Source organism: Petromyzon marinus, chromosome 1, assembly GCF_048934315.1.
Source record: "Petromyzon marinus isolate PM22_M1 ecotype Great Lakes invasive population chromosome 1, UKy_Petmar_22M1.pri1.0, whole genome shotgun sequence".
In the NCBI taxonomy this organism is placed as follows: domain Eukaryota; kingdom Metazoa; phylum Chordata; class Hyperoartia; order Petromyzontiformes; family Petromyzontidae; genus Petromyzon; species Petromyzon marinus.
In genome coordinates, this window is record NC_133667.1 from 18936647 (window position 1) to 18962230 (window position 25584).

The following is a 25584-nucleotide window of genomic DNA, read 5'->3' on the forward strand; positions in this document are numbered from 1 at the left end:
CTAATTTGCTCTCACAATTTTAACCCAGGCATGACTACGCTTTGGTCCACCTAATTCCAAAAGAACGACTATTAGTTGCAATATTCCTGCCTTAGCCACTTAAGATGCAGATTTTCAACTTGAAAATTCCTTCTTACGTATCCTTCACAGACACAACCACTGTCCCCAATTACCACCACCCAACATCCCTTCAACAACTTCTTTCCTCAGTGTCCTCTTTCTCCAAACGACCCCATCTACCCCACTACGACCCCACCCCCACACACTTTACCCACTCACCCTACACTGTGCCAGTGGAGAAGACGCGCATACACAAGTGAAGAAAGCAGCCCATACCCCAGGGGAAAGGCTGGATAGTTTACAAGCTGCCCCCTCCCCTCTGATCGCTGCTGTTCCCGGCTCATTAGCAGATCTCAGTCAAACAAAGGAGCCACAGTGTGATGCTGCTGCCAAGGGATTAAACACTGCCTTTTGGAAGCAGGAGAAGTTATGGCTTCTACACTTTGGGAAATGTCCATAGCCCATTCCCAGTGAGAAACCACATGGCCAGTTTTTCATGTCAAACTTAGCATTCATGCAAGCCTTAACAACTGCCTCCATGGGGAATGGAGGGCAGAAACAATGCTTTGACTAGTCCCTTAATTGTTCTTGTATCTCCTGATGTGTCAAATTCAGGTGAAAATTACAACTGAGAAATAACATCACGAATTAGTTAACAATGTGCAAAAAAAATTGAATCTGTAACAGATTTTGTCATTTTCATAAATGGCTCAATGGTTAACGCCATGCCCCATGAACCTGGTGACCTGAGTTCGACCCGAGTTTGATTCCTGGCCATTGCTAATAGTGTTGGCGAGTGATACATTAACCGGTTTTGGGCTTTCCTTTCACTAACCCCCACTGACCACCGTGGTAAAGATATGCTTAAACGCCCCCATAACTGAAAGGCATGGGGAGGCCTTCATCCAGCAGTGCAAGCCATTACATGTTTATTTATGAAATAAATAAATAAATAGGCACGTCATGTTTCATGTAAATACATATGGTAAGGGATTCTAATTCTCAGGATACAGTCATGAAAAATGTACCTGTGAGAATAGAGGATTTATGATTTATGCAAATTGGAGTACAGTGTATGCAAATGTGACATTTAGGTTCGTGGAATGAACCTGGCAGAGAGTGAAGACCGAACACGAGTCGGAAAATAGACAAAACAGTGCGAAATAGACAACAAAGAAATACAAAAATCCATCGCCTGTTGTTAATTGCCAAAACATACCCCGCAGTGGTGTAATTTTCTTGATGCGAGGACATATATTGTACGTTTGCATCCTGGCCAAGCACTGACACACCAAAGGTTCATGCAGTGGCATTTATAAGACAAATACAAGCGTATTATACGAGATTAAACACAAAACCTCACCATTTACAACTGTTAATTAAATACTGTTCGAGCTCTTTCTTCCGTCAAATGGGTATGAATTGGTGACATTTAAACCGTATGTCATATAGTTTATGTAAAGATGACTATAAGTGTTGCCATTTATAATCCACATTTCAGGGTATATATTACTGATGGCTCAACCACGTGAATGTAAAATATATTCGTTGCTCTACATGAACATCAGCTACAGAAAAAAGAAGGGTACAGACGATGTATTTCGATGTATATTTCAGCCTTCTTTCGTATAGCTGATGCAGATGCAGAGCAACAGCTAAAATGTCACATTCAGGTGGTCAAGCCAGACAACTGCATCAGGAGTGTATCGCTGCGATGTCCCCTTCGTATTTGCGGATCGGGGCATTGCGCTGTTAACTGATGTATGGTCTGGTCTGGGTGACCACAGTCACACACTGGAGAGTTTTTAATTTTCAATTTGTGCATCAGGTATCCGCATCTGCCATGGTTTGTGCGGATTCAATTTAGGTTGGACCGTGAGCTTCTTAGAAGATTAAACCCAGGGATCTTCTGCGTTGGGTCTTTCCCAAGGTGCTTGTTTGTGAGTTCTTTTGAACTCCAGTACAAGTATGGGATGTGAAAGGCATACACCAAATCTAACCTTATGGAGCAGCCACACACACAGCACTGTTCATGCAACTGCCCCTTGGCCAGGTTGTGCACTCATCGATTTCATTCTCTCCATTGTGCAGTAAATAATGTGGGAAAGCACACTGTCTACTCCAACATGATGTTAATAGCTAGGGGGTGGAATGGTTCACATCCTAGAGGTCTGATGAATTGTTGCAATTCATTCACTATTCCATTAAATAATCAATTGCTTTTTTTTACATTGCGATTAACGCTGTAGTCACTAGTGCCTGCGTGTGTCATAAGAACCTATTACATACAACATATGTAAAGTAAATAAAAAAAACATTGATTCCGACATACAACATTCAATACGTTTATCGTGAGTATAACAATACTAAATTATACATCGTTTTAGCGCTGTTAAATTCCTTTTCACATAATTTAAGTGTTGTTCACTATTAGTGTTATAGCTTCAAAGTTAATGAAAGTCACTTGCAAAAAAGTCAATGTTAAAACTGCCTTTAAATATGTATTTTGTTGTTTTCAGAAGAGCAAATACTCAAGACGAATTTCTCTCATGAAAAATTAAAGGCAAGTCAATTGTTCTGCTTTATTTTAAATGCAGAGAGTTGTCCTATTTCGCCATAACCTGGAACCTGTTATTTTAAGTATTTTTTTTATGAAAACCTTAAACCCTTATTATTTGTGGGAAATCACTGATAAAGGATACATTTACTGAGATAACAAACTTTTGACTTCTGACTTCTGATTCTGATATTCATATTATCGATTAAGTACAGATAAGGCAATTCAAAAAGCCAGTACAAAAGAAAGAACACAAGCAAGGCAATACAAAAGAGAGTACAAATAAAACCAATAATAAAAAACACAAGGTACAAACAAGTCATGACAGAAACGATCGGTGCACATTGAGGCTCGACACCGCTTTCAATCCAGACTAGATGGTGGGAAGGAGACAACAGAAATAGTGCAGGCCGACTTTCAGTAAAGAGTACGTTTTTTTATTGCTTCTCTGATTGTCTTTTTGCACCAAAATTCAAGGGAATGATTAAGGTTGCCACCTTTCAGGGTTTGACCCAGACAATCCGGGAATTGGTATCTGTGTTCATGTGGCAGGAATCGACTTGTATTGTGATCTGGTAGTTTAGTCACTGCACAGTTTTCATGAAGTTAGGCTGATGAAAAAACATGTCCTGGTTAGATCTGATAAAAAAAAATTAATGTGATGCTTTTTGCACAGTCAATAGGTGACCGGGCTGAGACCATCCACTTGTGACAATTAAGTTTAATCATAGGCAGCTGCCTGGATTTTCACCCAGAATCTCTAGAGTGCTGGCCCATTGCTCTGACTCCTGAACAACAATGCTCATATACAAGTGTAGTGTAATAGTGCCGGCTACTATCCAGCAGCGGCAACTGCCGTGGACAAACAGTACACACGCCGGTTTGTCGGCAGGGCGGAGGAACTGGGGCAAGGGTCATGGAAGACCCCATCTGGAAGCCCCTGGAACCTGCTAGTGGGTTCTAGAAGGGAGGCGTGACCAGGGCGGATCCAGGCCGTGCTAGGTAGCATAAAAGGAGCTGAGAGCGGGAGCTCAGGGCTGCTGGTTCTAGGAGTGAACTTGTCTCGTCGTGGCTGTCGTCTTCGCCGCCTTCGTCGCTGCCGTCCTCGCTAGATATTGCGCGACCGGATAGTTGTTGGCTGTCTCGGTCAGCGCCATCAGTGTTACACGGTCAGGGTTGTGTTTAGGTTAGACTAGGGAGAGTGCGAGGGCGAACCTGTGAAGTGTGAAGGTGTTAATAAAAAAGGTGCCTCCTGGAAACCTTCGTCTCCGAATCATTGACACTACACAAGTAACAAGTGGTGTCCTCAAATTCTTAAAATCTTAAATACAATTCCTGGTAAAGTATTCTACAACTGTGCTAGGGTTTTGACCTCTGAGCTACATAGCCACCTCGGCCTCATTGAGAGTTCAGACATTTTTTTTGAGGACGGTCCTTCTTAAGGATGTTAGTCGAATTCCATTTCAGAGATTAGTATGTGGGAGGACAACAAAAAGCCTAGAGAAAAGGCATGCACATGAAGGGATGACACTCATATCTCTGCATACATCTGTGTGATCCACCAACACTTTTCCTATGATGTGCTGGATGACAGGCGTGTCCCATCATGCGCAGCTAATGGACACATTACAGTGCAGGTCAGTGTATACCCTTGTCAAATACGTACAGTGAGGGAAAAAAAGTATTTGATCCCCTGCTGATTTTGTACGTTTGTCCACTGACAAAGAAATGATGAGTCTATAATTTTAATGGTAGGTTTATTTGAACAGTGAGAGACAGAATAACAACACAAAAATCCAGAAAAACGCATGTCAAAAATGTTATAAATTGATTTGCATTTTAATGAGGGAAATAAGTATTTGACCCCCTCTCAATCAGAAAGATTTCTGGCTCCCAGGTGTCTTTTATACAGGTAACGAGCTGAGATTAGGAGCACACTCTTAAAGGGATTGCTCCTAATCTCAGCTTGTTACCTGTATAAAAGACACCTGTCCATAGAAGCAATCAATAAATCAGATTCCAAACTCTCCACCATGGCCAAGACCAAAGAGCTCTCCAAGGATGTCAGGGACACGATTGTAGACCTACATAAGGCTGGAATGGACTACAAGACCATTGCCAAGCAGCTTGGTGAGAAGGTGACAACAGCTGGTGTGATTATTCACAAATGGAAGAAACACAAAAGAACTGTCAATCTCCCTCGGCCTGGGGCTCCATGCAAGATCTCACCTCGTGGAGTTGCAATGATCATGAGAACGGTGAGGAATCAGCCCAGACCTACACGGGAGGATCTTGTCAATGATCTCAAGGCAGCTGGGACCATAGTCACTAAGAAAACAATTGGTAACACACTATGCCGTGAAGGACTGAAATCCTGCAGCGCCCGCAAGGTCCTCCTGCTCAAGAAAGCACATATACATGCCCGTCTGAAGTTTGCCAATGAACATCTGAATGATTCAGAGGACAACTGGGTGAAAGTGTTGTGGTCAGATGGGACCAAAATGGAGCTCTCTGGCATCAACTCAACTCGCCGTGTTTGGAGGAGGAGGAATGCTGCCTATGATCCCAAGAACACCATCCCCACCGTCAAACATGGAGGTGGAAACATTATGCTTTGGGGGTGTTTTTCTGCTAAGGGGACAGGACAACTTCACCGCATCAAAGGGACGATGGACAGGGCCATGTATCGTCAAATCTTGGGTGAGAACCTCCTTCCCTCAGCCAGGGCATTGGAAATGGGTCGTGGATGGGTATTCCAGCTTGACAATGACCCAAAACACACGGCCAAGGCAACAAAGGAGTGGCTCAAGAAGAAGCACATTAAGGTCCTGGAGTGGCCTAGCCAGTCTCCAGACCTTAATCCCATAGAAAATCTGTGGAGGGAGCTGAAGGTTCGAGTTGCCAAACGTCAGCCTCGAAACCTTAACGACTTGGAGAAGATCTGCAAAGAGGAGTGGGACAAAATCCCTCCTGAGATGTGTGCAAACCTGGTGGCCAACTACAAGAAACGTCTGACCTCTGTGACTGCTAACAAGGGTTTTGCCACCAAGTACTAAGTCATGTTTTGCAGAGGGGTCAAATACTTATTTCCCTCATTAAAATGCAAATCAATTTATAACATTTTTGACATGCGTTTTTCTGGATTTTGTTGTTATTCTGTCTCTCACTGTTCAAATAAACCTACCATTAAAATTATAGACTGATCATTTCTTTGTCAGTGGGCAAACGTACAAAATCAGCAGGGGATCAAATACGTTTTTTCCCTCACTGTAGGTACCATTTCTCATAACTAAATGCAACACTGTTGAAGTCATGTGCCTTTTATTGGACCCTTCCACGAGTAAGATAAGTTCTACTGGCTAACAGACAAAATTACATCATGTCCAATCTAATCTTAGCACAGCACACGTGCACGTGTGGGGGGGGCTATTATCGCCCTCCTTCTCCCCTGTCCTCTCATCCCCCCCCCCACCCTCCTCTTCTCACAGCGCTACGTTGCCGTTCTCCCCCAACCATCCGTTTGTGCTGCAGCATAGCTGTGTTGGGATGGTGAGGTGATGTCAGACGGTGCAGGCCGTCGGGTTTCCTGCCAGTGGGTGTGGGCTGGTTAAGGCCCTCTTTTTCACAGTGGAGTGGCGGGTGCCCTTACATCAGCCCCCACTGATTGAAGGGGGCCAACAGAAGGGGGGATTATATATCTTTCTATATTTACTCTTCTCACGACTGCAGAATCCTTACACTGTATAAACAATACTCGTGTACATAAATAGGTGATTGTCTTCTCCATGTAGTGTTGCCATGGTTTTTTTTCTTTAAAAACCACCATACTTGCTACATGTGAATACCTATACAAAAGATACCATCTAAGGGAAGTCTGACAGTTACCCAGGGTGTACTTAGTGCGCTGTTAATAGTTCACACGTCATATTTAGCCACAGCGACGCCTGTCTTAAGGCCACTCTTAAGCCATTTGATGTCCACTAAAGTAGTGCCGTTATCATTTAGAAATATGGTCCATTATTTTTGCTGTTTTAATTATGCCTGCGAATAATACTTTATCTAAACATATGAATTATTTAAACCAGTGATATGCCATATATCAATCATTGTGTATAAGAAAAAATGTTGTATTTCTTATTCATATATTTTTTGATACAATATGCCAATATCTAAATATTGGCAATATTCTTTTAGGAATGCCTCAGTGAGTCACACGATTTTAGCATTGCACTGCATTCGGATAATTTGGCCAGTTCCAAAGCAGTTGCTTGCATGTGGGAGGAAACCAAAGTATCTGGTGGGGAAAAAACATAAAAAAGAGAACCCGCAATGTGTTTTACTATTGTAACATATTACTTCTTCAATAACTTGTAAATAATGATTACCGGATACAATACGTCAATATTCAAGCAGAGAGCTTGTATTCATTAATTCAATACGGAATATGTTTGAGTAAACACGTTTGTATCTGTTTCATGGGAAAGCTGGTGCAGTTATGCTTTGGGGGGAAAAGTAACATTTGCTGTTTCCGCACTGCAAATGTCATAAGTTCAAAGCGGAAGGCATCACATTGAACAGGATGGGTGGGTAGAAACCAGGAGTCCCTGGGAGGCAACCACTACGCGGTCACTACAGTCACAAAAGGCAACACGTGCAGCATTGAGTCAACATCCTATTGCTGTTGACTCAATGCACATAATCAGGATCAGCTATGGTCAATGCCCTGCTTCATGAAGGTGTCCCCAAGGCATCAGCTCCTTTCAAAGTCCCGCGATGCAGCAATCCACCTAACACCTGCACATGAGCTGTTATCTCTGCTCCATCTCGGAGGCGGTGGGCGGATCCGCGGGTTTCGTTTTCTCCCCTTGGCTGCCACTCCATCGTTATTCTCGACACCCGGCATCATCCCCTTCTAGCGAGGTGTCCTGCTCAAGCCCTCTTACTTTTCTAAAGTTATGTTGTCTTTAACCTGTGTACGTCCTCTCATCTATGTGTTCCTCTTGATGTCTCCAAAGGCACTCATATCCATCCAAAACACAATTACTCAGAAGGAAAAAACAATTAGACTAACACTCTTGAATCATTTGTGACATTACCTTCCAAAAAAGGTCGCCTAGTTTAACACGTCATTGCACTTGCATTTCAGTATGCTAATATTTATTTTAATTGTAACAATTTCCATTGTTTCATTCGTATTTTAGGAAGTACAATCTTGTGTAAGTGGCTATAAACACATTGGATTCAGTTCCAGATTTTTCCCATACTTTCTTGGAATCTGTCTGAACAGATAAGGATGCAGCACAATGCATGTGCGTACGTCCTGTTGTATGCATGTTCCATTGTGACTGGCAATGATTGTTTCCATTAGCTCGAGCAATGTTCATGGTGGCTGGGTATCTCAACGGACTAATGCACAATATGCTTAGCACGTAATCACTGCAAATAGGAGAGCATGTATCACCGTTTACCCATCAGTGCCTTACCACAGCAGTTGCTAACATAAAAAATAACATTTAAAAGACTGCCAGTCACCTTTATGATTCTAGTAATACATTAAAAGAGCATGGGGCATATCTCATCACTGCTAACAGACTTGAGACAATTTTTAAAATTATACATTCCTATGGCAGGGCAAGTCTTTCCATTCCATAACTACTGTACTGTTGACTTCCCACAACGAGATGCTAATTTTATCAACCACGAATTGACGAGTTGACCTCGGCGGGATTTTCTACTTACAACCACCGAACTGCCTCACCCCACTGCATCAGTAGTACATTAATAAATTATTGTTTAACTGCTTGCAACAACAGAAAACCAGCACGGGAACATCTGACAGGAGATCACATGCTTTACACATGATGCAGCTCTTGTCTCCAAAAAGCATAAGCATTCAATGCTGTAGCACATAAACGTTACTCAAATCACAGTGCTGTCGTCACAATGATTTTTTTTCAAGTCAGACAACTTATATGTGAATTCACTTCATTGACTGAAAAATAGTTGTATAATAGTCCTTCCAATGTACTGTCAAAACGTATGAATAAGAAAATAAGAGTAGTGCTATTGTGTAAAATAGAGGGGGGAACGTTATGATATTTTATATTGTGTATTAAAACGTGAAACCTGAGGTGGTTGAATGGCTCAGAGTTCACAGCACTGAGCCAGAATCGCTCAGACCATGGGTTCAAACTGAGCAGCCACTAGCGATTAAAACAGGTTCCGAAGTATAGCGAGTTGATGGACTCAGCCCACTCACCAATGACTACACAAAAACTATGTGAAATTTTGTTTTCAGCTTCATCATAATCCACATTTCTCTTCTCTTGATAGTCCATCGTAAATGGCAACAATGAAGTGTATCACAATACAAGGTGGCATGATATACTGAAAGTGAGTAGCCATTACACTGGGGAGACCTGCACCCCTTAGTGCAAGTGCTGTGACGCCCAAATTGCCATTGGAAGTTGAGAGCATCTCGGCTGCCTTGGGTGGAATTCACAATCTTCGCGGGCTAGGAGGAACAGTATGACTCCAAGTCACTGGCAAAGTCCATCCTCCAGCTATCACAATTTAAGTAGCGCCATATAGCTGTCAGAGGCACTCGCCATGACCATTAGTCATTTTCCAAAGGCAACAGTGAACATACTTGTTTTGAGTGTGTTTTTGAAGCTGGCCAGAACAGATGTTGACTGCTCGGAAGTGAAGGAAGGCCACAACCGAGCGAGTTCCAGATGACCGGTGGTGCAATGCTGAAAGCACAATCTGCGATGAGTGATTTTGGTGTCGGAACTTCCAGTCTTCGTATATATTTGAAGAGCAGGCGACGCGACTTGGAACATGATCAGTTTCATCATAGGTTTTCACCCTTTTATCTGGCAACAAAACTGACGCCTTTTTACAAGGGATCATGTTGGCAGACAATCAATATGGTCTGATTGGCAGCTGCTCTCTCCAGTTTTTTATTACCTGGACATGACACAACCCTTCTAAACATTTACTGCCATGCAAAGTTGCCAGTCACTGGGTAGGAGATGCGTTGCCGGTAACGATTGCTCTAAAATTCTCCTTGTTTTTCATAGCATTCAGGATTGTTCGTAGAATTGAGCAACCTGCTACCTAGAAGACCAGGGGTCGGCAACCTGCGGCTATGGAGCTGCATGCGGAATCTTTAAGGACTGCTTTGTAATGTTATTCAAACGGCATTGCAACTCTTGAAATATTGAGTTTATTTCTTTACCGAATTAGAAAAAAATAATGGCTCTTCTTGTAATTTTGGTTTCCGACCCCTGACCTAGTCGAAATGTACGGACCTATGTTGAACTTCTTTTGCACCCAACGTAGCCAACCGTGCTAATCAGGGGTGCAGAGGCATTGATGGGACAAACCGTGTCTGTTGGCAACATCACAACACGCCTCTACTTACTACAGACCCCATGACAGTCGTACCCAACGCCAGACACAAATGACGTTCGCCCAGGCCCTACAAAAGTCTGTGTATATCGACGAGCTTCACAGAACATCACAGAACATCACCACGAGCCACACAATACATGTATGTTTGGCAGCCCTATTTTGGTATAAATATGTTTAGTCAATTACCTTACAAAGTTGGAATTGGTGTCAGTGTATTTTGCTTCAGGTTGTATAAACCTTAAGAAAATTGTAGGAAATGACAAAAATATACTTGACATTTTGGCCTTGCATTGTTCAAGTGACTTATTGAAATAAGCCATTATTTACGTTACATGTAACATGAGCGCTTTAATACATCTACACATATTGATTGACAAGGTCTATACAGAGGAATACATCTCATTCATTGTCATCTTCTCCACAAAGCAAATGATGGGTGCATCTGGCCCCATAACACGGAGTTAAGGGACAGAGCCATGTAATGCCTTCCTGTGAACACCCATTAGCATATGCCAGCTCAGTACACATGACCAAGCAGACTACATCTGTTTACAGTCCAACTCTTCATAAGCAGACCTTGTGCTTGTGGGCAATAATGAGAGTTTGCGTCATTTGTGATGTGTGTGACGCACAAATAAAAATAATAAAACGAAACATGAGCGTTTGCAGCTGTGCTCATGCAATGTCACCAAAACACAAAGGGGTTTTCAACGTTAATGTTTCTCACGTATCTCTTTGGGAGATAAAACATCAACGTAAAACAGTTCTCCTACACAAAGAGAAAATGAGAGTGTAAAATTTACATCTAATGAAAACTATAAACATAAATCGGGATCTCAACTCAGACCTTTAAACCAAATTTCACTGCATTTTCAACTTTGCTAACCGACAAGTGCTGTAATGTGTCAGTTGAAAACAGTACGCAGAGAGGGCATGACCATACAAAGCCAATGAGGCACAAGGCAGCAATAATGATGGCTATACTGTACTACACTGATGATGCCTAACAAAGATGTACCATTGCCTCATTGTCCTTCTGCAGTCTAAATAATATGGGCACAATTTTTACTCTTTTGTATTGGTGGTTCAAACAAAGCCGCGTCATGAATGCTGCACATCACGTGACATGCAAGGCATGATGGGAGGACTGAGCCTATGGTCACAATCGCACCATTTCTTACTTTCTCAACGTGACGAATTGCATCAGTTACTGCTCTTTATTTCTGGCCTACATGGACTTTTCTTTACAAAAAGTGTTGAGGTTTTGTTGAGTACAGTATGTCACGATAGCAATGCCCCGTTTAACGTCAGGGATGCGTTCTGTTTGCGACGACGAATATCGAAATTTAGAGGGTAGGTGGAGGCGAAGGCTGAGGCGACGGATACAAGGATGGATGCTGTCAGTGACGTAAGCATCGATTGACACGACGAAAATCAGGTAGTGAAGACGCAAATCGGGGTATTACTGTATACTGTATGTGTTTACAGCAAAAATAATGGCTCTGCACAATGACCATAATTCGTAATTAAATCATCTTACTTATCAACTCAGCATTCCTATAGAATGCAAATTATCACCAGCTGTTGGCCCGCTGTGTTACATACGAATTAATGGAATTGAGAAATCTGGAAAGTACCAATTTCAACAAGAAATAGTAACCATTCTTTAATACATCAACCATGCAACGTTCCAGGAATTAACTGAGGGCACACTGTGCCCTAATCCAAGGCAACACAGTATTCTAGACCACTCAAATACCAACGCAAACCACTCCCTCTACTCCGGGTTAGACCGTTAAACACCTGAACCTTGGCTATTGTTTAATCCAGCCCTAACACATGGGTTTTTCCAAAATCCTTGTTGAACGCCTGTATTTGATCAATTATGCACAATAATGCTGTTTCAACAACCACTAGAAAGCAGGTTAATCTACCTGGGAAGTGCCAATTTGGGTTCTAGGATCAGAAGCATGGCCTCGATTTGCATCCAAACACTTCAAGGGTCACAAGGCTCCTGCCCCCTTTCTACCCAATGTGTCCAGCATTGGAGATCAAGATGCAATATATTTTTACACTTGTTTTTAACAATAACTCACATCGGCATGGGTTTTTGTTTAACCTTAGTCATTTGTAAATCCACTGCTCCATGAAGACCTCTCCATGCCATGTCAGCCATGTGAGTTGTTTTAACACACATGCTGGTAAGTACGAGTTGGTGAGATTGGGAGGTCCAGGATCTGTTAAGATATAACTCGCCGCTGATGCTAACCGCGGCCAACAATTGAACTCAGACCGCCAAGTTCATAGCACATTGCATTATCCACTGCACTCCTAGCACAAGTTAGGCTAGACTGTTTAAAGTTAAATCTATGTTCATGTATTTTTTTGCATTCACATGGCCTTCAAGTGGACCTTGGTGCACATCTCATTTCCTCACTGACTTGTGCAATCACAACGGATTCCAGGGTGAGCCCATGTAAAAGTGCAAGGGTCTCTCGTGAACGCGAGCTCCCGTGCTCGCCTGGTGTCGTCAGCACCTGCGCCCACGTGGTGAAGCGGCCTGGCCGGCCTGCGGTAGGAACATGGGCCGTGCCAACAACCGCTCTTCACTAACCCGAGCCAGCGGACTTCACAGCGGCCGTGCAAATGCAGCGTGGTCATGATCACACTTTTGTGCAGATGCAGATATTTAAAGGGATATTTTTTTTCAGGAACTGATATCTCTTCAAGTGACATTTTTAAAACACACTAAAGGGGGGCACACTATTCTACACGCCAAGTAATGCGACAAAATGCTTGTCGAATAAAAGTTAATCAGATATTTGTAATTCTCGAAGCAGGAATTTCAGCCAAATTAGCGAAAAAATACGTGCTGTGAACTAACACTTAAGTTCGGCTTACCAAGTTAAAATGTAATGCATTGTAATATTTTGTATGTTATTTCCAAATTAACCTCGGAGAGTGATCGAGCTAAGGGAGTGATGTCACGCATCAACATATCTCAAAAGTCCATCGCCACGGTGACTGTGCAGCGCGAGGGCCAGCTCCCCAGGCTGGTCTAAACCAAGTGCGCTGGGACTTCGTGGAAGGCTGTCCCCTAGCACAGCTCTAGGTCGCTCGCATCGACACAGCACTGAAGATTACGGGGCCTGTGAGATGGCCGCTTGGCTCAGGGATCAGAGCACTGGCTGTGAATCTGGACAGCTGCCCCCTGTCACACTGGGCTTTCAAACGTAGAAAATCAATGGCCTCAAGCTGGTCACCAATAACTGCGCATGCATATATTGTCGTCATCATCATCATACTCAGTTTTAACTTAATTATAGTTTATTCCTATCCAGCACTTGAATATTTCAGTTGGACTGACATGTCACGAACATTCTTTGCAGGGCGTGTAATAGGTGTGCCCCTAGTGTGGATAGAGGTGTCTTGAAGGGAGACGTAGCTGCATGCCATCATCATCTCCGGTTGTTTTTCTCATCAACAGTGATGCATTGCGAGCTGTGAAAGTTCTGAACGGAAATGACGTCCTCTCACAATACGATTCCGATATCACAACTGGATTATAATTGGTATAAACTATGGCGGGAAAAAGAAAACTGAGCTGAAGCCAAATTTGGTGCAGGCTTATATAAGTGACGAATTTGTTTTGCCATATTGGGTAGTGGAGAGTCTCAACGACACCATTTTTCCCAGATAACTTACGTGGCCTAACCCAAAGATCAATTATGTTTGATACTTATAGTGAGTTAGCAACATACCAATGCTGTGACAAACGAATAAGAAATATGAACATTGTGCAAGAAAATTTCACGAAAGCAAAACAAAGCAGAAAGCAGCATGAAGAGGCACATACTTAGAATTACCCTCAAAGACAGGATGAAAAATATGCTTTAAAGAACATATGCAATTTAATGATATGATATTGACTATTCTTGTTTTTATATATATTTTATTATTTTATTGTTTCCCTTCAACGTCACTTTACCGAAAGAGCTAAGAATATGAATAAACTGCAGTCACGAAAGCTTTAAATCAAAATGATATTGTCTGTTGAGAAAACTCAGTGGTCTAGGGCAGGACCTTGTCACAAGAAGGGCTAATTGGCCGGTGGTTGAGAGTAACGATGGAATGCCATCTAACGCGGGGGACAGGCCCAAAAGGGTGCTCACCGTGGAGATTGAGCGATTAATTCAACGAATGTGAAGGCACCAACTAATGTGAGTGATGATTACAGCTTGGGAAGGCCTTCATCCAGCAGTGGATAGATAATGGTTGATGACAAAGTTTTGTATCCTTTGCACAGCCAAAAAAAAATCTAACTTAATGATTAATATTCCTAACAATGCACAAGATGAGATAAAAAAAAATGCCTCCAGAAGATGTTTTAGCCACAAAATGCTCTTAATTTCCTTTTTTCAGTGGGCTATTTGTTTTCAATACACACCGAAAACTTACTTCACCACACCCTTTCTTCCTGACAGCATGCTGATGTCATGGAAACAACAGCACTGTGATGTTTGGGCACAGTACTCTTTTAATAAGTCATCATAGTAGCAGGAGACTTAAAGAGATTACAAACTGGATTCTCATAAAAGTAAACTGCAGAACAGCAGTCCTTAAACACTACTTTATGTAACTATTCTTAAGAAACACGTGTTTTTGTTTACCAGGTAAGGCCCATTGATCATGGCCACAAATGCTGGCCCAACGAAGTGGCTTATTGCGTGGAAACTTATGGCAGACAAATACTCTCGACGCACGTTTTCAAATGTGGAGGGAAAAACCGGAGGACCCGGAGAAAAATCCACGCGAACAAGGGAAGAACATGCAAACTCCAAATGTACGGGCGTCAGGGTCGGGATCGAACCCACGACCTCCTGTATACCAGGTGAGGTGTTAACATCTTGCCACGATGGCGCTTCATCCTTGCAGAAATTTGCTTCGAATCTATTTTAACTATGTCTTTAAGTTACAATTATCTTAATTTACTCAGCAGGGAAGCCACACAAAGTCTCGAGACTATTTTAGGAGGGTCAACGCGTGGGAGGAAACCAGAGAAACCCAATACATTCGGTGACACTCAAAGCTCCACACAGATAGATTATTAATGTTCTGCCGTTGCCTGGAATTCCCAGGAAGTCCACCCCATCCAACTATTAACCGGCTCAATTCTAAGTAGCTTCCTTAATCCGATTCCATTGGGGGTATTCAGGATGATTTGGTCATAACAACAGCACACAGAATACGACTTAGCCGAGCGTAAAGTATTAAAACATGGTTGCTCAAATTATATGTGTACAGTTTTTGAATTTTGATCAATCATCAGGAAATATTGATTACTTTTTGAGTGTAGAATATTTGTAAAAGTGGAGACATGAACCGTGGGCATACGTGAGGAATAGTTACATAAATGTTGAATACAGGTGCTTCCTTTCAAGCAGGATTTCCCAATCTCTATTCAATCCCAAGCCCCCATGTGGCAGGATCCATTTGCAGTCGTCTTCCCTGTGGTCACACAAACAACTACAAGGTGAATGATATAAATGGAAACACACTCTAGTTGTGGGAAGAAAATAATTTGGGAAATATTGCACTCATGCCAACATACAGTGTATAGGGTTCTGTATGTTTTTTTTTCAGGTAGTCAGATGGGCTCTGCAAGGCCTCCAAACGGTAAGTCTCAATAAAAGCTGGGGTGCTCCTTATGGGAGCTACCAAAACACTAAATGTATATCTTTCGCAGTCTTTTTAAAACCTAATTGGTAGATGCCTATCCACGTTGTTTGGCCGCAAAGAGGAGAGCATTGAGAGGTCACGTAAATAATGAATTTCAAGTCGACAAGAGGCTGTGCGCCTGACAGTCACAACAGTTGCTGGAGCTGGGAGCACGAGGCAGCCGCATCACACATGGGACTGTGATAGCATCTTTTATTTAGTCAGTTATTTATTTTTACAAACAGTTCCTCGAGTTTCATTAGCAGCATTCAAAATTCCAGAAGCCAAAATAAGAAAACATTTGCAGAAGAAATGTTCTGCACTGTCCTGCTCAGCTGCCCTGCTCGTTACTGTAAAACCTTTCCATATTGACAATCAAACATTTCAATATTTATATAATGCAATTAGGATTCACCATAAAAAATGAGCTCCAGTTCAAGAGTTCATTGTGTGCAATGACACTGATGCCACCGCACATCACCACCTACATAAATTATTCTGCTAGATCCAACAGCGGGTCCAAACAAAGCAGACAGCAGTCCTCCAAATGTCTGTTCTTACATAATTGCACAATCGTGCTTCAGATCTTCACCCAGGACAACCACCTCTGGATCCCACTTGAACGCCTCTCCCGGTAACCTGCCTCCCCTCCATGCCATATACAACAAGCCCTATCCATCACAACCTCCTCCTCTGCCTCATTACATCTACAAGACTTTATTTCCACGTTCTGTTTGAACGTCCAAATTGTTTAGCCGATCCTGGCATGTTTACACTTCAACGTCATGAAATTCTGCATGCACCTGTTTCTCCTTTCATAGCCGTGTTATTAAAATGGAGGTGACTGACCCATGCAGTAACACAGACATTCATGAAACCACATAGATCACGTGAACTGTGAAAACCACCAATGAAGTATTTTTAAAAGGACGTGTCAACTTTTATAAACTCCTCCACCGAAAAAAATATAAAACAGCTCGCGTTACCACCGACCATTTGGAATCGCCAAACAGACAGTAGACTGTAGGGCCATACTCATTGTTCACTTGTCAATTCATTTTCCGTTCATGACAAAGCTGAGAGGTTATCAACAATGCAAATGTGCAGCCGTGCCATTCATTGCTCGTTCAAGATACTGCTGTGGAAGGGCGTCGAGTAAAGCACACACAATTTACTCCACCACACACGTGAACTACCCAATGACTGCACTGTGGTGCACCCATATATATATTGCTGTGCGGAGAGGTCGCTGAGATATGTGTTCGTGTTATTTATATGTGAGACACACTTATATGTCGTTATATAAGAGCAGTGACTACTTTTTGTAATGTAAGGTACAAACCACTGCAGCATCATCGCCATCAGCACATTTAATGCATACATATTGTAAAAGGTTTGCAAGTGTCCTTAGAAAATGTTTAACATTTTTTACCTTCCCTCTCTCTGCTCTAAATAAGGGCAAATGTCAGATTACTACAGTGTGCTGTATTCCTATGTATGTCTAAAAACAATATTTGCGAAGCATTGGTGATAGGCAGGGGTGAAGTTACAGGGGAACTGGGGGGGGCTCGGCCCCCCCTGAAATTTTGGGAAAGTCGGTAATCGGGATAACCGGATATCCGGCTGCTGCAAAATGCTGCAGGCTGCCACCTCGTGCTGCCCTGCAGGTTGCTCGAGCGGCAGCCTTTAGAACTTATCGAACTTATTAGCCACATCAGCGGCTCCGACCTATTCATAAACTCCGCGTTCAAATCCAATAAAATTTGTTTTATACATTTGTGGCGCCCATTGGAAAACATAAACACACTGAGATATCTCAGAATATTGAAGTCAGCCCCCCCAAAGTCAAAATCCTGGCTCTGCCCCTGGTGAAAGGTGTGACCTGTATAAAACTGCCAAAGAGGCCACTGACTATATATTCTTAAATGCAGCTTTGGGAAATTTTCAAAAGGCACTGTCACATAGTGGTCCACACTTGCATATTATGAAAGTGATAATAAAACAATTATTTTTAAATTGATGCTGCAGCATTTTAAACTTTGGCAGTGCCCCACAGAAACCGTGAGGACTAAAACAGACTAAAACAGTCGAGTTTGTGCATAAATTGCTAAATCCTGACCCCTACTGGTCGATTTCAACATGAGCACGTTCGATGTTGATTTTTATTCCATTGTCCTTCCACATTTATTTTAATTCCCAAACATGTGTCTATAGATGCGCCATCGACACTTGCATATTTATGCACGCCCATTCGTAACTGCAGAGTACATGAAGCACATGTACGTTGCAAGGCATCGTACGCTTTGGTTATGTTCGTCCTGTTAACCCAGACCTGCTTGTGCAGCATGTACAGTGCTGTTAAAAAACACTCTCGTGATAGTGGCAAAAACACAACTGGCTGCATGACTGGGAGATAACAGTTTCGCATTCTCGTGTCTGAAATTTCTATATGGTTTGTTTAAATGCCAATGTGTTAACACCTACAAAGACCTCACAAACTGCCCTTGTCCCATCATTCCCACCCCACGCTCTCCACACTCCAGCCTTCTTCATCCTAAACACCTACGACTTAGAAGTGTCCAATCTGCGATTCCCTCACTGGAGAGTATTCAAGGTAAGGCTCTGGATTGGCAATTATAGAGCAAACTAGAGAGATCTTGTGTTAGACACACGTTAATGCAGAATGTGTCTAAACAAGTGCACTGGTCTGGCCATCAGCTCATTTGCCCGGACATTTGCATGACATGGTTCATCGTGAAATATCCATGTGTACCCTCCAACATTACACTACGCTACTGCATACTGTAAATATATATTGATTCCCTCTGTATGTGTGTGTGTGAATAGCTAAATTCAGCTTTATTGTAATAAGATATCCGTTGTGATCTTTCACTGCGCACTCTATCAACTGCAATGGAGTGAATAGTTCGCTCGCGGGAATTGCGATTCAGAGGCACACATGTTTAGATAACGCAGTGCAGCAGTTGTAAACAAAGGGCAGGCTTTGTTTTTTTTAAAAACGCACTCATGTCCACCCAGCAGGATAAATGGGTTCACCAGAATGAGTCAATCGATAAAGTTGTGTGTGGTGTGGTCAAGTGTGGGAACTCCCACCTCTCGCACCACGGTGGCGAGCTCTTAACTATCTTGCTTGGTATACATGAGGTCATGGATTCGATCCCGACCCTGACCCCTGGTATATTTGGAGTTTTCAATGTTCTCCTCGTGGACATGTGGATTTTTCTCCGAGTCCTCCGTTTTTCCCCTCCACATTTAGAACATGCGCATTCAGAGTATTTGGATGTTATAAATGTCCACATGATAAGCCAAATTGTTGTGCTATCATTTGTAGCCAGGTCGCTTTACCTGGTAAAAGAAAAAAAAGAGTAAAAATAGTTTGTAGTCTTGCAAAATTTGAGGCCAGCGTTGAATAGACCGAATATCCTCTGGAGGGGCCCTCTAGAGGTCCCTCTAGTGGCATGAGGAAGCAAGTTCTGGGCTGCACCTTTACTTTTTTGTTTACTCAATAAACTAACATTATGCAGTGATTGAAGAACAAGGCGCGGTGGGTGATGTAAGAAGTAACATTGGGACGATTACTGGGGTTCAGCGTGGGTGCTCGGCGCTGATCATTGCCTGTTGTGGTGGACGACAAACAAACCAGAGGCCTGGAAAACCCACGCCCTGTGTCCACACAGAGACGAGGCCTAGGACACTAGCATTCCCCTTTGCGCCCTCATTTTGGGCCTCTCTCCTACTGGCCCCTGCCACTGCCTCCCCCCATGGCTAATCTGATTTGTTTTTAATTACGTTCAATGAACTGAAAAAAATCAGCTTGGTCACAGGGGTCCCTCCAATTAGTACAGTCCTTTAGTGCCAAGTGTGTTTAACTGTACGGTTTCTGTTTTTATTTCTTAAATCCGTAAGTTAAGCTTGTGTTGCTCCTGCTGCAGTTTCTAGCAATTACTAATATGAGCCAAGAATGTCAGTGTGTAACGCGCGTGACGTCACTCCACATGCCACCCCCCCCCATCATGAATATTCATGAGTGGGTGGATTTTTACACTCACCAGAAGAAGGTCGAGCGGAAAGAAATTATTTTTCGCAAATTCGCTTTAAGTTTGACGTTTCTTAACTGAAAGTGAATCTAATAAATAATTATACGCAGCACTTGAGACAAAAGGTAAGTCTAATTTATGCTTTTACATTATGGTAAAATAGACATTTCTCGGTTATTTTCCGGATATTGTATCGATTTCCAATTTATTTCAACTCCAGCGACCGAAAGCAGAAGAGAATAAAGTATCAGAGAAGTGAATTTTAACAAATTGAAGGTCAGTTATGTACAGTGCTACAGTGACATGCAGTGAAGTGTTTGATGACATACTTTTGTGCAAGATTCACTTCCATTAAATTTACACAATACTCTGCTAATTTTTTTCGTAAATATTACAGCTTCCGTCCTAGGATGGGCAAACAAGCTAGTATTATATATTGTTTAAATCCATACCATCTTTACCAGTGTTACACGAGTATCAGGGTATATTATGACATCTGAATGGGTATCTTACCAGGTTCTAATAAAATTGGTGTCACTCAATTTAAACTTAGCAAAACATGTTCTAATCAAAGAAGTTTATTTTTGCACTTAAAACGTATTTTAACTTCCATTCTACTTTAACTCAGTAACCATAGGTCTACTTGATTGAAACCAAATGTTGTTAGAATTACATCTTTTGTCAGTGACCCATGCTTTCATGTTTGGATGATACACATGGAGTATGACTGAACACACATTTCCATATATTATGAAACAAAAATAAGGATATAATTCTTGTCTTGGACAACAAGATTTTTTTTATGCGAAATAAAATAATATTTTTTACCAAACATGGATATCAAGCCCTCAATATAATCAAACATATTGCAACATTACATTGTAATTGACCAATAGTATTACACATTCCCTTTAAAAACTTTCATTTCTTACCTAGAGTCAAAGTGTTTGCCCACCTATAAAAGCATGACGAGGTGCTTATCTACCATTTACAGCGACATTTCCACATTCCCATGACCAGGGAAAGTATATCCAAAGAATCACCATTACAAACTTTCCCACAAAGTGGTACTCATGCCATTAATCCTTTAAGGATGAAGGGCTGAGTTGACCCTGGCTTGGATTTTACCCTGACAACTTTCAACTGCTCTAACTGCTGTGCCTACCCAACTGGACAGATATATTCTTACCAACACACAGTTAAACTTTGCGTGAAAACTTTGTCGAAGAATCAAAACTATAAATACGTACAGAAAAATAATCAAGAGTATCACCACGGAATAAATAGTACTGTATTTGCACCACACTTGGTGTACGATGAATACGAATAGAGCACCGCACTTGTGAAATACTGTATGCTTAGCAGTATGAATGTGTGGGGCAATTTCAGGTTGCGTTTGTTTTTCATCGTCTGATAACATGAACCATTATTACACGCTTTTATTTAACTCACACTGTTGTTGTTGTCGTATCCTCTAATCTTGTAACTCAATTTTAATCCACTCCCCAATGTGCTATCGACTGACAATACTATATTCTATCATAAAAAATAAAATGTATATTTTTAAACTATCTTTTTTCTATGTTATGTTTCGTCTCGGGTCTAATTGTTCACGCTCAACTAACGTTGGCTGTAAATCAGCACGGCCCCTAACGTTGTGGCAAGCTTCGGGGCACACTTCCTGGAGACCTGCCATTACTAGTACATTTCATAAAAGCGTGGTTTTTAAAAAATATATATATTACTTATTTATCGTCTGATAACACGAACCATTTTGTATGCGTGGTAGTTTGAGAGAAGTGGGTTTGTGGAGGGGGGGAGGGGGTGGTCCGTGGAAATGTTTGCATGGGCTGAGTGGTCCGAAAAAAGCCAACACAAACTTTGAGAAACACCGCTGCAGAGGGACACTTCGCGTGTCAAATGGTTTTACACATGGAGCGCTCAAATGCGGCAAATGCAGGAGCGCATCTGTTCAGCGTAGGAAGCATTTTGCTGGCCCCATTTGTTAGTGGCACAAGAGTCGCCCGCTGTGATTGCTAAAACTGATGCAAACTGTCCCGCACACAGCACACAAGTCTAATCTCTTTGGCACACTGGCCACTAATCTGCCGACATCCACGCCTCCTCCCTCCATCCAGTGTTTCAAGGGTGCAATCTGAGATATCTACACTTTACACTTAAGACCTTTGTATTATTGTTTTGGTTTTATAAGTTAGCGGGAATCCATGATCAAACTACACCGTCTATTTGGTGGTGGTGATGTTGTTGGCAGTCGTGCACAACCACAGATATATATTTTTTTTAAACATTCGTCAATAACTGCCCTTAACAAGTAAAAGTGTGTGCTGCATGCGACGTTCCGGGCCAATGGCCTTCTTCACAACTCGCAGAGAAAGGCCAAATTAGCCAGTGACAAAAGTCTAGCGCTATATATGTACAGTATTATGTTTAAAGCCGTGTTGTTATCGACGAACTTGCTGAGTTTTTCAACTGTACAGTAATTTAGTTTTATGGCGCTTAAACTCGCCCGGGGCCCACTGAACGCAAAGTACAACAATGCATTGTAGTGAAAAACAACGATGTTTAACAACAAACATTACATCTGTAAAAGCGCAACATTTATCCTTAAACGTTCAACTCTTTCCGTGACATTTAAATTATATAATTTACTCGTTTAGACGTTGCAAGTGCAGGTTTTGAAACTTTAAATCTACCACTCTTATTGCAGTCAATACGCACAACTTAATTTGTTTCGCATCATATCTGTATATGAAACGAAACGGTATACAATACATTTTACAATATGAACGAAAATAACAATACAACCCCCCCCCCTCCCCACGTGTAGCACTCTTTACACACTGTTGGGGCAAGTGCTGTAAGCGAGCAAGAAGACAAACAACAAACAATCCACGCAAAGTTGGTGAGAAAAAACGGGGTTTGAAACGTAGAAACTACAACTCAAAAACAAACCACGCATTCCATCAAAAGAATGTGTTCTGACCTGACGTGGACTCAGACCTCCATCACCTTCGCACAGGACCCTGGAACCCGTCGGGCTGTTTGTGTGACTCCTTATTCTTCTTCTTCTTGTTGTTGTTGTTGTTCCACTTGCGTGCGAACTTAGATCACGCGGGCAGCAGCTGAGCCCTGCAGCAAAGAGATCAACCCCACGTGCCGTTAGAATGCCTCGAACATCACCAGCACCACCGCAGAATGAACACACAAACAACACCCCACCGCATGCCGCCCGATAACCTTAGTCAATGAGCGCTCCATCATGATCGCGTGATCTCTACCTGAAATCAACCCCGCGTCTGTGACGACACCGCGCGCTGATCGCTCGACGGCCAGGCCAGCGTGCCGCGTTGGGCTGGCCCCAGTGGACGACTGCGCAGGTGTTCGGGGGGGGGGGCCTCGCCCATACCGCCTACCAACTGCTGATGTCACACTGGGAGTGGGAGGAGGGTGGGGGGCCACTGAAGACCCTCCCACGAGCACCATCAAAACAAGCGCCCAGGGCAGGGCGTGGATCCATCAAAAGTGCAGTGCACGCCCGCACTGCTTGTGCACGCGATACCTTCGGGCGTACATCTCTCTCATTCACAGAGGGGCGAGCTCAAAACAAATAGCAAGCACCCCCCCTCCACCTCCTCCTGCTGTTCGATGCAACGCCGATAGAATGTCGTCAACCGTGGAAACTGACCCACGTCCCCCCATTGTTGCCCACGTGACATCGGAACACGTGCGCTCGGAGGAGGGCACACAATCGCAGTTGAGTGGCGTGTTGGTGCAAATTGCAAGTCGTATCCGACTACCCAAGATCGTATAACGTCGCTACTGCTACGCAAAACTCTCAACGCCTTTCAAATCACCTTTCTTGCTCAGCTCTCTTGGTAGAGCTGCGAGGAAGCCATCAATTGGCTGTTTTTTGCAAGATGCCCGAAACAACATGAAGTGAACTTTCATGAACTCCCTTTCAGATTCACCTACGTGTTGCGAAACAAGAAAAAAAAACACTTCAATGCATTTCTAAAGTAAATGAAAACTGTTTTGGTACAAAATGCCTACGCTGTACTATATAATTGACTTTGTAATTGCTTCAAAGCATGGTGGTACTACTTCTGTCGAACATTGAATACAGTAGATGCAGCACACTTGCCGCAAATTCTGCAGCTGGGCTTTCTAAGGACTGCTGAAAAACAACCATTTGTTTCGTGTACACTACCATGATGAGGCAAACTGTGCGCAGCATTGCACGTCGGTGTTAAAACTCCACTTAATTTGACAAATGCCGGGCTCGCGTACACAAGCACGAGCATCAGCCACCAGAAATATGTCGGTCTCTTTTTCTGAACACTCCCAATGGCTTGGAGCGGTAATCCAAAATCAATTTGTCCCGAGTTATTTACAGAATAGTAGGAATAAAATTGAGGCTGTGAAACCACCGACATCACATAATGCTGCAATGTTATGCTCTGCCGAGCCAAACGGTAAGAAAAAGAATACACGCTAGTGAGCAGAGTATCAGAACATTTTTTAAAAAGTCATATCCAGGATCATAACACTAAAAACACCATTATGGTTTCAGGAAACAAAATAGTTGTAAGTAAAACAAACATGTGCGCTGTTATTTCACGGTACATTTATTTCCCCATTAGAGTCCCATTGGTGCTGGAGTACTGTAGCAGCAGTTTGCTGAAGAAAAATAAACTCCACGTACAAAATGGGACATAAGCACAACGCAATCACTGGGTATCCAATAATATTTTTCAATTTGAGACGTGAAAAATACTTATTTGCTAAAAGTATCCCACTCAAGAAGAGTACGATTTCTTTCAATTGGCCAAGTGGCACAAATGGTATAGTACATTATTTGCAATCAGCCTATGAGTTAAAATCCTAGTCAGGGGTCAACTCAGCCTTTCTTCACTCGGAGGGCTGATATAAGAATCAGAATCTGTATTTATCCTGGAGAAATCCGACGAGCGATGAAGCTCTTTTTTCACAGATGTTCAATAGGGGCGGGTCAGAAAGGTAATCAAATCACTAAAAATAAATAAGTAAAATATAAAAAGTATAGAAGTTAAAATTGCATAAGTACATTCCCAAGCTTGCGCAAGGCAGCAGAACAAAAGCAAAACAGTCCCAGACCACACTAAGACAATACACAGTCCCTCAATAAAATTGCACATAAAAATGTCACTATGGATACATGGGTAAGGATGAAAGTTAAAAATGCAGTTGCATCCAGCACTAATCTTCTGCTTCAGGATATTTTTTTACCGTGAGTACCACTTATTGGGGAAGTCCACAGCGGTCGTCCTGGAGATAAACTTTCCCCCGCCAGAGGAATGACGAATTTCCATCCAAGCACCGTGCGGTAACCAGGAAACAAGTACTGCCCCCACGTTCAATTTAGCAAGAAATATATATTATTATTATTGAAGCAGTATTTCCGACTAGATAACCATTGGATATTTAGGCTGCATCAATGAGTTTAGTGAACCACTATATGTTTGCTCTTTTTGTTTTCTAACAGTAAACATGCAAAGTAATTTAAATGAGTCTCTAAAATCCCACCAGACACACAATGGCCAATGTTTGGTTTAAACCTACAATATAAATTAATCGGGGCAAATCACTCTCCTTTGAAGGTGAACACTGCATACCGCTCTATAACATCTGATACATACAATTATTAACACTGTAGGCTTTTATCTGAATATCACCCATTTTATTTTATGTTGTAGGGCCAAACATTATAAACAATTG

The 25584-nt window shown here is 42.3% G+C and overlaps 1 protein-coding gene across 1 annotated transcript in view; it reads right to left on the reverse strand.

Moving 5' to 3' along the window:
- Nucleotides 1-25584, reverse strand: part of LOC116948518 (uncharacterized) — a 205551-nt gene that overhangs the window by 105143 nt on the left and 74824 nt on the right. Inside the window, exon 3 of the mRNA XM_076072861.1 lies at nt 22814-22959. Within this exon, the coding sequence (XP_075928976.1) occupies nt 22814-22959 (146 nt within the window). The remainder of the gene's footprint in view (nt 1-22813; nt 22960-25584) is intronic.